Source organism: Podarcis erhardii, assembly GCF_964252035.2.
Source record: "Podarcis erhardii genome assembly, chromosome: 14".
In the NCBI taxonomy this organism is placed as follows: Eukaryota; Metazoa; Chordata; class Lepidosauria; order Squamata; family Lacertidae; genus Podarcis; species Podarcis erhardii.
The window spans coordinates 29,522,819-29,536,202 of record NC_138503.1 but is presented as its reverse complement, the minus strand read 5'-3'; the positions used below and the strand labels follow the sequence as shown (position 1 = coordinate 29,536,202).

Genomic DNA, 13,384 nt, shown 5'->3' with positions numbered 1-13,384 from the left:
GGAAGGGCTTGGCTGCCTGGACCTAAAGTTCCTCCAGGAGGCAGAAGCAGTCAAGAAATCCCCTGCTGCTGAGCTGGGCTTCAGCCTCTGCTGCACTGGCCTTTCCCGGCCTGACAGAGTGGGATCCTTTCACCGGGGACTGATGTTCACAGCCATGTATCTTGCCTCAAGCCACCTGCCATCCCCCACTGGCCTGGACTAACACTTGTCTGTGGAGGCCACCTGACGCAGCCTCCCCATCCCTGTTGCTAGAGAAAAGGCAGGGGCCCTTTCCTGCCGCAACACGTCCCTCCCTGGCATACACCCAATATCATCTTTCTTCATCCTGAAAAACTCTCCTGCCTTGGGAGGATGCAAGAGGCGCATCCTGCTTGGAACTGCTGTGGAGGAGCCATCAGAGGAAGTGTCTGGAGCAGAGGAGCTGGACACTGCTGGGTTCTGCTCCAGAAGAGAGAGGGGTGGATTTGCAAACCGGTATCCTTGCGGGTGGTGCTGTGGCTAAAACCTCAGTGCCTAGGACTTGCTGATCGTAAGGTCGGCGGTTCGAATCCCCGCTGCAGGGTGAGCTCCCGTCGTTCGGTTACAGCTCCTGCCCACCTAGCAGTTCGAAAGCACCCTTAAGTGCAAGTAGAGAAATAGGTACCGCTTTATAGTGGGAAGGTAACGGCGTTTCCGTGTGCGGCGCTGGTGCTGGCTCGCCAGCTGCAGCTTTTTCACGCTGGCCACGTGACCCGGAAGTGTCTTCGGATGGCGCCGGCTCCCGGCCTCTTAAGCGAGATGAGCATGCAACCCTAGAGTCAGACACGACTGGCCCGTACGGGCAGGGGTACCTTTACCTTTACCATCCCTGCCAGGGCATCTGGGCTGCAGGTGTTTCAGGGGAAGCAGTCCCTGTTGGGTTCTGGTCACCCCATGGACCTATAGCTAACACTTAAAACATTATATTTGCAGCTGTACAGCTGAGTCCTGGAGTCTTCACTGGTGCTCTTTCTCCCTTTCCAGGCTGCAAGGATGGCTCTGGATGGCTCTCTCCTTTCTCCAGGGAGACAACCTTCCCCTGTGGGCATGACCGGCCCAATATATTCAACTGCCTGTCTGTGGCAAAGAAGGAAAGATGGAACCCCCCCCCCCATCCCATGTACAGAAGACGACTGGACTGGCAGCTGACTCTTAATTCAGCCCTCCACACCATACTTAACACAGCAGACCAGATCCAGTTTTCTGGACAGGTCACGCAGTAACAGGGGAATGGCTTGGAGGAGGGAGGAGGGAGGAGGGCTTTAGATGAAAATGTGGGGGCTGCTGCCTCACCCCAGCATCTGCCACCTGAGGCAATTGCCTCAGTTTGCTTAATGGTTGGGCCAGCCCTGTTTTGGGACACAACCTCCTTACAAGAGGTAGCAAAAATGTAGGGCAAAAAACAAGGCTCAGGCAGGTTTCAGGCACATGGCTCATTCCTGGGGACCCACAGGGTTAATGCCTCAAAACTCCTCAAAATCGGTTTGACAATCTTAGATACAATCTCCATAGCCTGCCAAACTTATCGCCAACATCTGCCTCAATAGAAAAGAGACCTCCTCCTGCCTGGTAAACAAACTGTTCTTTCTAATCAGCCCAGGGGCCAAGACGGAGCAAATTGCCACTGGAGCAGCTCCAGGAGAAGAAGAGCCACAGAGTCCATCTGCAGCCACAGAGTCTTGCCATTGCTTTCTGGACTGCTTTTTTGCCTCTCACGAAATCCATCCAGAGAGAGAGACCCCAAAGGTAAGAGTCACATTGGGTTTGGTCAAGGCACAGAGGAGGGCAGATATAATTTATAATTTATATAATAGTTGTGATCAATGGGGCTTCCTTTCAGGTAAGCATCCATGAGATTTCAGCCTGGGTGGTATAAGAATTCCCCCCCTCCCAATTACTGGGAGTCCTTTGGGTCCTTTTGAGACTTTGTTACAGGGCAGATAGAGATGCAATTATAACATATATATATATAATTACTGTACTTTTCTGTGTGTAAGACTAGGGTTTTTTTACTTTAAAATAAGGTTAAAAATCTGGGGGCATCTTATACATGGATAGTGCATATGTCCATTTTCTAAATTTGGGGTCCCCAAAAGTTGGGGGTGTCTTATACATGGAAAAATATGGTATATTGTATCAAATATATAATATAGATAGATGTAGATATATAGCAAGTCCCCATCACAACTGAGATGGCTGTAGCTGTTGAGGAATGTTCTATAAGATGGGGGGGTCTGCATCCCCCCACGTTCACCACTGTCCTGAATAACAAACAGTAACAACAGCCTTCCGTGGTAAAGAGGCAGGTGAAACAGCTCTTCTGAATCCACCCTGTCTCCCTCCCTGGGGCTTGGCATGCCATGTGCAGGATGAGCTCCTAGCCCCATTGCCACAGAGAGTCCTTAGTGCCTCGCCATCGGAAGTCACTTTCCATCTGCAGGGAGAGGAGCTGGCTTAGCAGTGGGTTGACAGGGCCCCTTCTGTCCTTCTGTTTTCTAGGAGTCCTTCTGGCCATGGGGGAAGGCTGTTGGACCACCTGCCTGTTGCAGGTGCTCCTCTTCCCTCTATTTGCAGCTGAAGAAATGCAGGAAACAGGTAGGTTGGGGGGGGGAGCAGTTCCTGGCCACCAAATGGACCCACAGAGAATGGGATGTACATCTGAGGACCTGTGACCAGAGCGGAGCCCAAGAGGCACCACAAGGTCTCTCAGGACATCTCCTGCTTTCAATGCTTCTGAATGTGTTATGGTTTAACTTAAAAGCAGTTGGGGTGGGGGACAGGGGTTCAATTTTGTCCAGAAAAGCAGCGTTGAAGGAGGGGGTAGTGTCTTTAAGTCTCCACCTCAACAGGCCATTTTCCAGATTAAAATGCTGCTGTTCACCCTATTGTGGGGCAGGGAGACATATCCAGACCCATCTCTGGGCTTCTTTCCTGGCTTTGGCCCCTTTGAGGAAGGGGGAAGAGCCAGTGTGGTGTAGTGGTTAAGAGCGGTAGACTCCTAATCTGGGGAACCGGGTTCACGTCTCCGCTCCTCCACATGCAGCTGCTGGGTGACCTTGGGCTAGTCACACTTCTCTGAAGTCTCTCAGCCCCACTCACCTCACAGAGTGTTTGTTGTGGGGGTGGAAGGGAAAGGAGAATGTTAGCCGCTTTGAGACTCCTTAAAGGGAGTGAAAGGCGGGATATCAAATCCAAACTCTTCTTCTTCTTCTTCTTCTTCTTCTTCTTCTTCTTCTTCTTCTTCTTCTTCTTCTTCTTCTTCCCTAGGGTCTTTGCTGTTTTCTTTACAGAGTCCCCTTTCTAAATTTGTTTAGATTTTTGATGTAATATATGTATTCTGCCTTTCCAACCACACGTGTTGAGCTCAAAGCGACTCACAATAATCTCAGTAGCTTTAAGAAATAACAAACAATGCAATCACTGTACAGTCAAACCTCTGTTGTCGAACGTAATCCGCTCTGGAAGACAGTTTGACTTCTGAAATGTTCGACAACTGAGGATCAAAGGGTGGTTAGCAAAGTCAATGGAGACTCCCCAGAAGCTGTTTGGCTTCCGAAAAGCATTCGAAACCAGAGCAGTTACTTCCAAGTTTTCGGCATTCGGGAGCCGAAACGTATGATAACGGAGGCATTCAGGAACCAAGGTTTGACTGTTCAGTGGTACCTTGGGTTACATATGCTTCAGGTTACATACGCTTCAGGTTACAGACTCCGCTAACCCAGAAATAGTACCTCAGGTTAAGAACTTTGCTTCAGGATGAGAACAGAAATCGTGCTCCGGCAGCACGGCAGCAGCAGCAGGAGGCCCCATTAGCTAAAGTGGTGCTTCAGGTTAAGAACAGTTTCAGGTTAAGAACGGACCTCCGGAACGAATTAAGTACTTAACCTGAGGTACCACTGTAATATCAAACACAGTAGCATACAACAAAACAAATTCATTAAGATGATTTAATAAAGTAATTCAAAATATCAGAAAGAGCTGCTGAGCACCAGCCCTGTACTAGATGACACCCTCCTTCTGAGAAGGGGCTTTTTCTTCATCCAGTGCAGTGGACAGGGCATGCTCAGACAAAGGGTGAAAAGCAGGAGGTTGCAGAAGAAAACGCAAGGGCATAGCAGCTTGTCCACTGAAATCCCCAAAGCAGGTCTCTCTTCCAGAAAGCTCCCAGAAACCCAGAGGGGCAAATTGCTCCTTTCATCTTCTGCTCAAGGCAGGAATGCTTCTTAATGTGGGAGATGATTTATAATGAATTGAAAAAGGTGTTTAAGTATACCTTTCTGAAGAAACCAGAGGCCTTTCTCCTGGGCATGGTCGGCCAATTGGTGCCAAAGAAGGACAGAACTTTCTTTATGCAAGAAAGAATACTCATTGCAAAGTATTGGAAGACACAAGATTTACCCATCCGGGAAGAATGGCAGATGAAGTTGATGGACTATATGGAATTGGCGGAAATGACTGGCAGAATCCAAGACCAGGGAGAAGAGTTGGTGGAAGAAGATTGGAAAAAAATTAAAGATTATTTACAGAAATATTGTAAAATTAATGAGCTATAGAAAAATGGTGGAGTGAAGTTATATGGCTTTGGCAGAAATGTTATAAGGAACTAGATAGATTGTCAATGTATTAAAGGAAAAAAATAAGGTTAGAATATGTTAAGATTAATTACAGGACAGAAAACAGAGGAAGATGGAAAGGAATTGCTGAAACAGTTAATTGAAGTGGAATACAAAAAGGGAGGCGTGAGGAAGTCAATGAAACAAGTGAATGAAAGTTAAGATTGAAAATATTGGAAGTGTTTTTAATTGTTTTTGTTTTGTTTTGTTAATTCAATGTTTCATGTAGTGTTTTTGTCTTTGTTTTTTGTATTTTATTATATTGTCATGTTTAATTCTTTTTCTTTCTTTTTGTAATCTTTAAACTCTTAATAAATATTATTATTATTTTTTAAAAAAAGGAATGCTTCTTAATGCCGGCTGCTTATGGGCTTCTTCGCTTTGGAGCATTTAGTTGGCCACTGTGAGAACCAGAGGCTGAACTAGATGAACCACTGGCTTCATCCAGCTGCAGGGCTCTCTTTGTGTTCTTATTCTCTTGTCCCCAAAGCATCTGCAACCTCTTCTCTTCTTCCCAGTGCCTCCTCATGGCACAATTGGAATAAACGCAAGCCAAATTTCAGGAGGGAGGGTGGGAGTGGTGCTGGACTGATGAGGGTGCGGCTGGCTTCTGAACCCCTTCCCTCCTTTTCTCTGTCTCCTGGCAGGGCTCTCCAACAACAGTGTGCAGTGCCTGAACAATTATGGGTTGCAGGGCCGCAGGGTGAATTGCACGTGGCACCGCCGTGACGAGATCCTGGGAGAGGGACCCTTCCACCTCAATTTCTCTGAGTAAGGGCAGGGACACCAAGCCCTGGTCTCTGCTGGGGTGACTGAGGGCTGGGCAGGAGCCAGGTTTCTTGCAGGGTGGTTCTGGGTTCCCAGGCAGTGTATCTCTCATCTGTGGTTGCAAGCTGTGGGGAAAAGAAGATGCCTGCACAGTCCAGGAGATGTTGGTGATTGATGGGTTTCAGGAGCCAGAGAGCAGACTTCCCAGGACTTTGGCTGGAGCACAAGGGGCAAAAAGCAACAGCCACAGCAGGGTATATCTTCTTGGGAGAAAATGCCCATGGTGCTAGGCACAACCACAAAGCCTGCTCTGCCCAATGCCATGCCCACCCCAGCCCCCAGAGGTTTGTCTGAGTCCCTTCCCTGGTGGCACCTCCGGGCAATTTCTCCAAGGTGCACCATTAGATTTTCAGGTTGCATGGAAACAAATCCCTGTCTCTCCCTCCTTTCGTCCCTTTTGGACCAAAGACAGACACTTTGGTCAGGAAGTCCAGGTATGTGAGTGTTGTGATCGGAGTTACTCTCCATATGCTCAGAGGCATTCTCTCCTTCTCTAATGGCGGCCGGCCACATTCCCCCAGCCATGCTTCATGCTGGGCGGCCACCCCAAAGAAGGACCTTCTGCCTCCTCTTCTCTGTTTTGCAGCCTCCTCGGTCTCTACAGTGACCTCATCTGCCATCTCTCTGAGGAGGCCCTGGACCAGTTCAGCTGCTCTGCGAATACTGAAGAGGGCGAGTTCACAGAGAACGATGAGTACAGCGTCTCCTTGTATGCCTCCTCCTCCTCCGGAAATGGACTCATCGTCTTTACGATGTATGAGCCCAGGCTGCACAGTGAGTCTTCTTGCACGTGGAAGGACTGACTCAAACTTCTCCAGGACGGGAGAGTGGCCATGGTTGGAGGCAAGGGTCCTTGTGTCCTCCAGCTGCTGGGGACAGTCTGTTTGCCCCCAGCCTTTTCCCTCCCCTTCACCTCTCTTTCTGAGCTTTTTCCAGCCCTGGACATCCTGGTGAGCCCTGCTGAGTTCTCCCTGAGCAGCAGCAGCTCCCTGGAGGATGTCCCAGGAGTGCACACATACACACTGTGTTGCTTTTGGGTGGGTGGGGATCTTCTTGGCTCCCAGCAGCACCTCCTCTCTGCTCTCCATCTCTTTCCAGTCAAATGTGAGCCACCGTTTGACCTGCAGAGCAACATGAGTTCCAGCAAGTGCTGGATGCAGTGGAGGAGGCCAGAGGCCTATGAAGACATTTTCCTGGACGACTGGCAATGGGAACTGGCATTCAAGACCACAGAAGCACCCTGGGAGGTAAGAGGCCACTGAAATGGGCTGAGAGTGGGAGGCGTTTTGCCGCCTCTTGCCTTCTCAAGGTTCATGATGCCCTGGAGGATAGGAGACAGGAGGGGTCTTGGCTGACACACAGCACAAGGTTTGCACAGTGACGTGGATGGCAAATGGCTGAGCAGCAGGGATATCTACAACTGAGAAAATGGGGTTGGATGGAAGCACAAGCAAACGTTGAGTCTGAACAAGCTGTTAGCGGCATAAGGTCTCCACCCGGAAGCCCCCATCTCCTTCTGGCATTTGCTATGACTTACAGGGCCTGCCCAACTGAATTCTGTCTAATGGGATCATTGCTTGTGCTCCAATCCTTCACAGAAGGCACAGAACAAGGTCTGGGTCAACAAAGAAACATGGGTGGAAATTGAGGGCTTCGAGTTCGAGTCTGGTGTAGAGTACGTGGCAAGAATTCGCTGCAAAACTCCAGATGTGAATACGCACTACAGAAGCCAATGGAGTCCGTGGAGCGCCACCACCAAGTGGAAAGCCCCCCCAGGTCTGGTACAAAGCTGTGCTTCATTTGTTGTGCCACACACCCAGGTCCACACACACACAAATTCCACTTCTCTTGCTTGCACTCATTTGTGTCATAGGTTGTTTTTTTTCTTATGCTCAAAGACAAGTTACAACTCACAAAACAAAGCCCCCCCCATTTAAAAAAACAGGGTCACATCTCTTGGGGGGGAAGGTCTTTGGTGTTCCTCGGAACTAGTCAGGTGAGCTTCCCAAGGGACAGATTTTAAAAATCTGCCTTCCTGGGCAAGACACAGACTCTCTGCGGTTACCAGTTTCATCCCCCAAAGATTTATTTAGTATTTTACTGGAGCTGAATATATCCCACACACCACACAGGCTGAATAAGCTCTTGGTGAGATGTGTATCTGCTTGTTTGCCGTTCCAAAGTGAAACCCACAAAAAGGCAACTGTGCTCATTCCTTCGGTCGCCATCTCCTTTTTTGGCAAACCAAGGGCAATCCTCCACTGTACTGATGTGCTGATGATTCCATCCACAGGCAACAGGTGGCAGCAGCATCCGGAGTCCCACCTCCTGAAGCATGTGTTCAACCTGCTCTTTCTCTGCCTGGGCATCCTGCTGTTCCTGCTCCTGGTACTCACAATCTTCTGGAGGTATATCACTCACTCATTCATTCATTCATTCATTTTGCCTGGAGATGTTGCATACAGGCAGCCAGGAGGGCCCGGGCACCAATATTTGTGTTTTGCTCATCGCATGAGGTCAGAGAAGGAGTTGGGATCTCTGGCCCATGGCTTTGCTACCCTGAGTTGCACTCCCTCGCGCCCACACAATGTGCCTAGTGCATGCACAAGCACAGAAAACAGAGACACAGGAAAGGGAGGCTTTTGTGGTTCCCACAGCAGGAAAGGGGTATCTGTCACATAAAAGGCACACAGACTACAGTATATCTATTTCCTTCTGCCCTGCCCTGAAGTGGGATTGGGTATGGCTGATGCTCAGCCTTTTGTGTGCATGAAGGCACCACTTCCTTCAGTTGCGTGAACACCTGCCCTTCTAGGGCATTTGCATACAACCAGACTCTACTCTCCAGCTCCAAATTGGCCCAGCAGGTGGGCAGGAGGTTGCCTGTGCTTTCTCTTTTCCTCACTGGGGTTGACATGCATCAAGGAGGTGGAATAGGGGCGCACAATGCTTCTACAGGAGGAGGAGACAATTATTTGTACACCACCAGCTTCCAGGGAGGATGGACTGTGGGAGGCTGGAGGAAGAGAAGGGGTGTTTTCCCATGGGCTGTGGTTCTCTCTTTCCACAGGTCCAAGGGCCATTGCAGCGCAAACATCCCCAGCCCAGCAGCTTATTTCCAGCCCCTTTATCTCTCACACAGTGGGGATTTCAAGGTAACAACCATAATCTCGGGAGGAGCCACATTGAACCTGATGATGGCTGAGTACCAAGCCGGGGAGGGTGGGGTGTAATTCTCAGGCTGCCATGGAGAAGTGGGCCTCCCATCCTTTCAGAAGAGAAGGGGGGTTCAGCTGCAGAGATGGCTTCCTGGGCAAGGTTTTGGTATTGTCGTCTGGGTCCCTCTGGTAGTGGTGGGAGATGTGGGTGTCAGGCTGGCAGCTTTGTGGCCTAGGCAGGACCTGGTTTCCTCACTTGAAGGCAGGTTGTAAACTGCTTGGAGAATTCTTTGTAATAATAATAATAATAATAATAATAATAATAATAATAATAATAATAATAATTTCATTATTTGTGCCCCAGCCAGTCTGAGTAGCTTCCAGCATATATAAAAACATAATAAAACATTAAACATTAAAAACTTTCCTATGCAGGGCTGCCTTCAGATGTCTTCTAAAGGTTTTATAGTTACTTACTGTATCTCCTTGACATCTGATGGGAGGACGTTCGACAGGGTGGGTGCCACTACTGAGAAAGACTTTCCTAGTTCCCTATAACCTCACTTCTTGCAGTGAGGGAACCGCCGAAGGCCCTCAGCACTAGATTTCAGTGTCCAGGCTGAACAATGGGAGTGAAGACACTCCTTCAGGTATAGAGGGCCAAGGCCGCTTAGAGCTTTAAAGGTCAGCACCAACACTTTGAATTTTGTTTGGAAACGTACTGGGAGCCAATGTAGGTATTTCAGGACCAATGCGTATGGTCCCAGCGCCTGCCCCCAGTCACCAGTCTAGCTGCTGCATTCTGGATTAGTTGTAGTTTCCGAAATGTAGTTTTGGAAATCTGAAGCAGCACATAAATCGTGTAAGTAAAAGAAAGTAATCTCAACCAACCAAGTTCTCCAGGTGTCTAGGGATGGACATACACACACACCCTGCAAGTAGCAGGAAACCCAAGAAGAGGTACACACTGACTCCAGCAGTAGCTGAGGGGGCAGCAGGATCGTGTTCATGCTGGCCTCCGGCATAGAAAGCCATTCCAGGTGGGGAACCTGAGGCTATTTTCTGTTCTCTTCCAGCGCTGGGCTGGCCTGGCAGAAAAGAGTGGTGGCAACGAGGACAAGGAGATGCCCTGGGACTACAGCAAGGGGGGCGAGGAGGATAAAGCCCCCCCAGCAGGCATTTCCCGGCTTTCCTTCTGCCAGCCCCTGCCAGAGGCTGAGACCCTGTCCAAAGAGAGCAGTTGCCCCCCGCCCGAGATGCCAGACTATCAATATATGGCCAGCAAACAGAGAGGCCTCGAGGGAGACCTGAAGCAGCCGCAGCCTGAAGCAGAGGCATCCCTTCCCTCTGGGGAAACAGAGCAGGAGAGCTATTCTTTGCCATGCGAGTGGGGCTTCACCTTCCAAGAACAGGGCCCACTGGAGACAGAGACACCTGCCCTCCTCCTCCTCTTTGGCAGCAATGATTACTGCGCCTTAGGAGGTGGCCACAGCCAGCCAGGCTCCAGGCCTGCCGCTGAGCAGCTGCTGCAGAGCATCTCAGCAGCAGGCCTGGACCAGGCTGCAAAGGACTCCCCCCAGGCTGTTCTGGGCCCCACTAGCCATGTCTGACCCCCACCCACAGATCAAGGCGAGCCCTGTTGCCCTGACCATGGCTGGGCTGAGGTCTCGATGGATGGATATTTCCCCAGTGGGGCTGGACAAAAGACTGTCAGTGTGACTTGATGGCTAGGGCTCTCTCTTGTCTGGCCTTGGAAGGGGGCATCCCTGGAAGAAAGGAGGCAGAGGAGCATTTGGGAGCTGCTTTGCAGTGGGAGACTCAGAGCTGATAGTTGGAGCATGTGCAGCCGGGTTGGCAGGGGGTAGTACAGTGTTGGAGAGCAGATGCAAAAACCACAACACAGCGGCTTCCTCACTTGAGGTGCCTGCTTCTTTCCAGTGAGTTCTGCTTGCAACTGCAATAGTCACACTCAGAACAGAGGCCCTTTGCGTTCTCTGCTCCCTGTCCCCCACCAGAACCCTGCAGTGCTGCTGCTGCTGCCACCCCTTGGGAAAGGTGATGGAGTGGTGGCTCACAAGCCCAGCCTTTCTGGGCATCTGAAGCTGCTGGGCCTGGTAGCTGCCACCCACAACAAAAGGCAAGAAGATCAAGGAGCCAGGGAGGGTTGAGCTGTATCCTTGAAACAGCTCTTGGTGCAGTTTCTTGTATTGCAGGTGGGTTTAATATCTACAAATCCACCAGAGAATTAAAGCATCCATCAGATTCCATTGGTCTCCGAAGGCTGACCATCTCAAGTTCCTTCAGCACTGCAGCATGCAGTACAGTAGCTGCCTTCAGCCCAAACCTCACCAGGGAATGCTCTGTAGGTGATGATGGATTCACAATAAGCCCCCGCTTACAGCATGTGAAGCCCATCCCCAGCCATATGTGCTAGCTCAGTGATGTGCTGAGACAGCTTCGTGGTTATCATATGGGCCATGAAGTCCTAGGCTGGCCCATCTGAGGCAGCCTCAGCATGAACATTGAAGCCGCCAAAACTGCCATGAAGGGATTCTCCAACACCACATTCAAGACTACCTCTGTCAGCTCGGCTCCTGTCCCATGGAGGTCAGAGGAAAAACACTCTCCCCACCCCCACCCCCACCAAATTGCTATTGATCAGGTATGAGGAACTGGTTAGTCTTGGCCTTGTCTTTCCCGGGTGGGAGGGGTTTCACAACAGGCACTATCAGCCTAAATTAGATTGTGTTGCCTCCAGTGTGAGAGTGGCCAACTGCAAACTCAAAATGACCCAAGCTGGGGCTGTTTATCGCCCATGACTGCTGCCAGGAAGGATGTTTTATTATCTGTGTGGTGCAGCAGCAGTAGCAGCAGCAACACACATCTCTGCAGACTTCTTCCATGCTGCTGTGAGGGAGGGTAGCAATCAGTAGATCAGCACTGAAAGCACCCCCTCCCCCCCCCCCAATGATAATCTTGCCTCAGGCAAATGCAAGCAGCATCATGCAAGTCTTTTGCTGGAGGTTGGGGGAGAGGGAGAGGGCCGACCAGCCTTTGGCAACTGTACTTCCTTTCTCTTAGACCTTCTTCATTCTGCTCAATAACTCTTCCCAAGGTGAGAGGCAAGGAGAGTAGTAGGAGGGTGAGATACTGAGACATTTCTAACCCAATGAATGCCAAACACCTTAGCCCAGCACCTTGCAGCCTTGAGCAGATGCCTGCCTCACTCAACCCCATCCCTTCCTGGCATGTGATGTAGCCACAGATGCTAATCAGTTCCAATCAGAGCTCTACTCATAAGCTCCGATCTGCTCTGCTCAGCATTTTCAAGAAAGATATGTTCAAATCACATGCAAAGATCTAAGCTGGTTAATTGTTTTGAAAGTACAGCCCAGGCTATCTCATGAGTGCAGACATCTGTAGACTGGAGCCCCATACCCTCTGTGGCCAGAAAACCAAAAGGCATAAAAGGCCAGAAAACCAGTTAGATGTTCTCCTGCCATGAGTTGAGATGGCTGAGTTGAGAGTTGAATCAATGACTTCCAGGTTCACACCCTCAGGACCTGTGTTCTATCACTAGACCCTCAGCTATAGTGAAATACGACCATCTTTCAGCACTGTACCACCCTACACCACCTATGCTCTTTCACTGCATGGATGAAGCCCACAGAGAACAGGGTGGCATAGTTTCAGGACAGGATGTGTGGGGGTGGGGGGAGGTCAGGCATTCACATCCAAAGAGAAAGGAAATGGCTGGCCATCATTGTTATCAAACTTTATTTCCTGGTGAAGGGGTGCCCCCTTCCCTCAAGTTACTAGTGTGCCAGAGACGGAATGTCTTCACTTTAGCTTGGAGTCTGGCACAAGGGCTGTGTTTGTGGCTTTGACAATGATGCGCACTTGGAAATCCAACTAGAGAACCTCTTGAATCCACTTTGGACATCCCACCCCCCACACGGTGCCTTCAGTGAACCTCTTTTGAATGTGGGATGACTATTCCTTGAAGTTACAAATGCATCCAGTAAGCAGCTCATACAAAAAGGCGACACCTGCTGGTACTACATTCTTGAAATTACAGAAGTTTAAAGGAAGTAACTGTTTGTGTCTGGTTCCTGCCTGCCTCCATACCCATTATATGGCCTTTTAATGCTGGTGAGCAGAGAAAGAAGTGGCTCTCCACTCCAACCTATTCCATGTGCTCTCCTATTGGATCACTGCTGGGATGGCCAGTGGATATATGCTTCTGAATAGCACTAGCTGCTAGAAACTGCAGGTGGGCTGGTACACCAGGGTCCTGCTTGAGAGCTTTGCTTTGGGGCATCCAATTGGCTTTTGTGAACACAGGAGACTGGGCTAGATGGATCTAATCTGACAGCCGGGCTCTTCTCTTCAGAGTTCCTCCTCCAGTACAGGAGAAAGGGTATTTTCAGGAGTGCCCCTCCCAAGGAGACCCACTTGGCACTATCACTTTTGTGAACACAGGAGACTGGGCTAGATGGATCTAATCTGACAGCCGGGCTCTTCTCTTCAGAGTTCCTCCTCCAGTACAGGAGAAAGGGTATTTTCAGGAGTGCCCCTCCCAAGGAGACCCACTTGGCACTATCACTGCCATTCCAGGCCAAGACTGTTCTTGATTCCCACACATTTGATGGTTGATGTCTCTCTTCTGCTGCTGGCAGGTGGTGTTTGCTGAACTGTTGTGTCAAGGCTGTTTGGTTGTTTTAAATTTTCAGTACCTTACATGATTGTCTTCAGTTGGTATGTATT

The 13,384-nt window shown here is 49.9% G+C and overlaps 1 protein-coding gene across 2 annotated transcripts; it reads left to right on the top strand.

The window, feature by feature from the left end:
• Window positions 1–2,425: 2,425 nt before the first annotated feature.
• Window positions 2,426–13,080, top strand: LOC309329615 (uncharacterized protein). Of its 2 annotated transcripts, none has more exons than XM_081840569.1 (8): window positions 2,426–2,613; window positions 5,279–5,402; window positions 6,046–6,233; window positions 6,558–6,706; window positions 7,061–7,235; window positions 7,753–7,867; window positions 8,530–8,614; window positions 9,694–13,080. In XM_081840569.1, exons 1-8 carry the CDS (start codon window positions 2,532–2,534, stop codon window positions 10,225–10,227), a joined length of 1,452 nt encoding a protein of 483 aa, XP_081696695.1. In that variant the 5' UTR covers window positions 2,426–2,531; the 3' UTR covers window positions 10,228–13,080. The 2 variants fall into 2 exon arrangements, with proteins under 2 accessions (XP_081696695.1, XP_081696694.1); XM_081840568.1 differs by having other exon boundaries at window positions 7,058–7,235.
• Window positions 13,081–13,384: the final 304 nt, after the last annotated feature.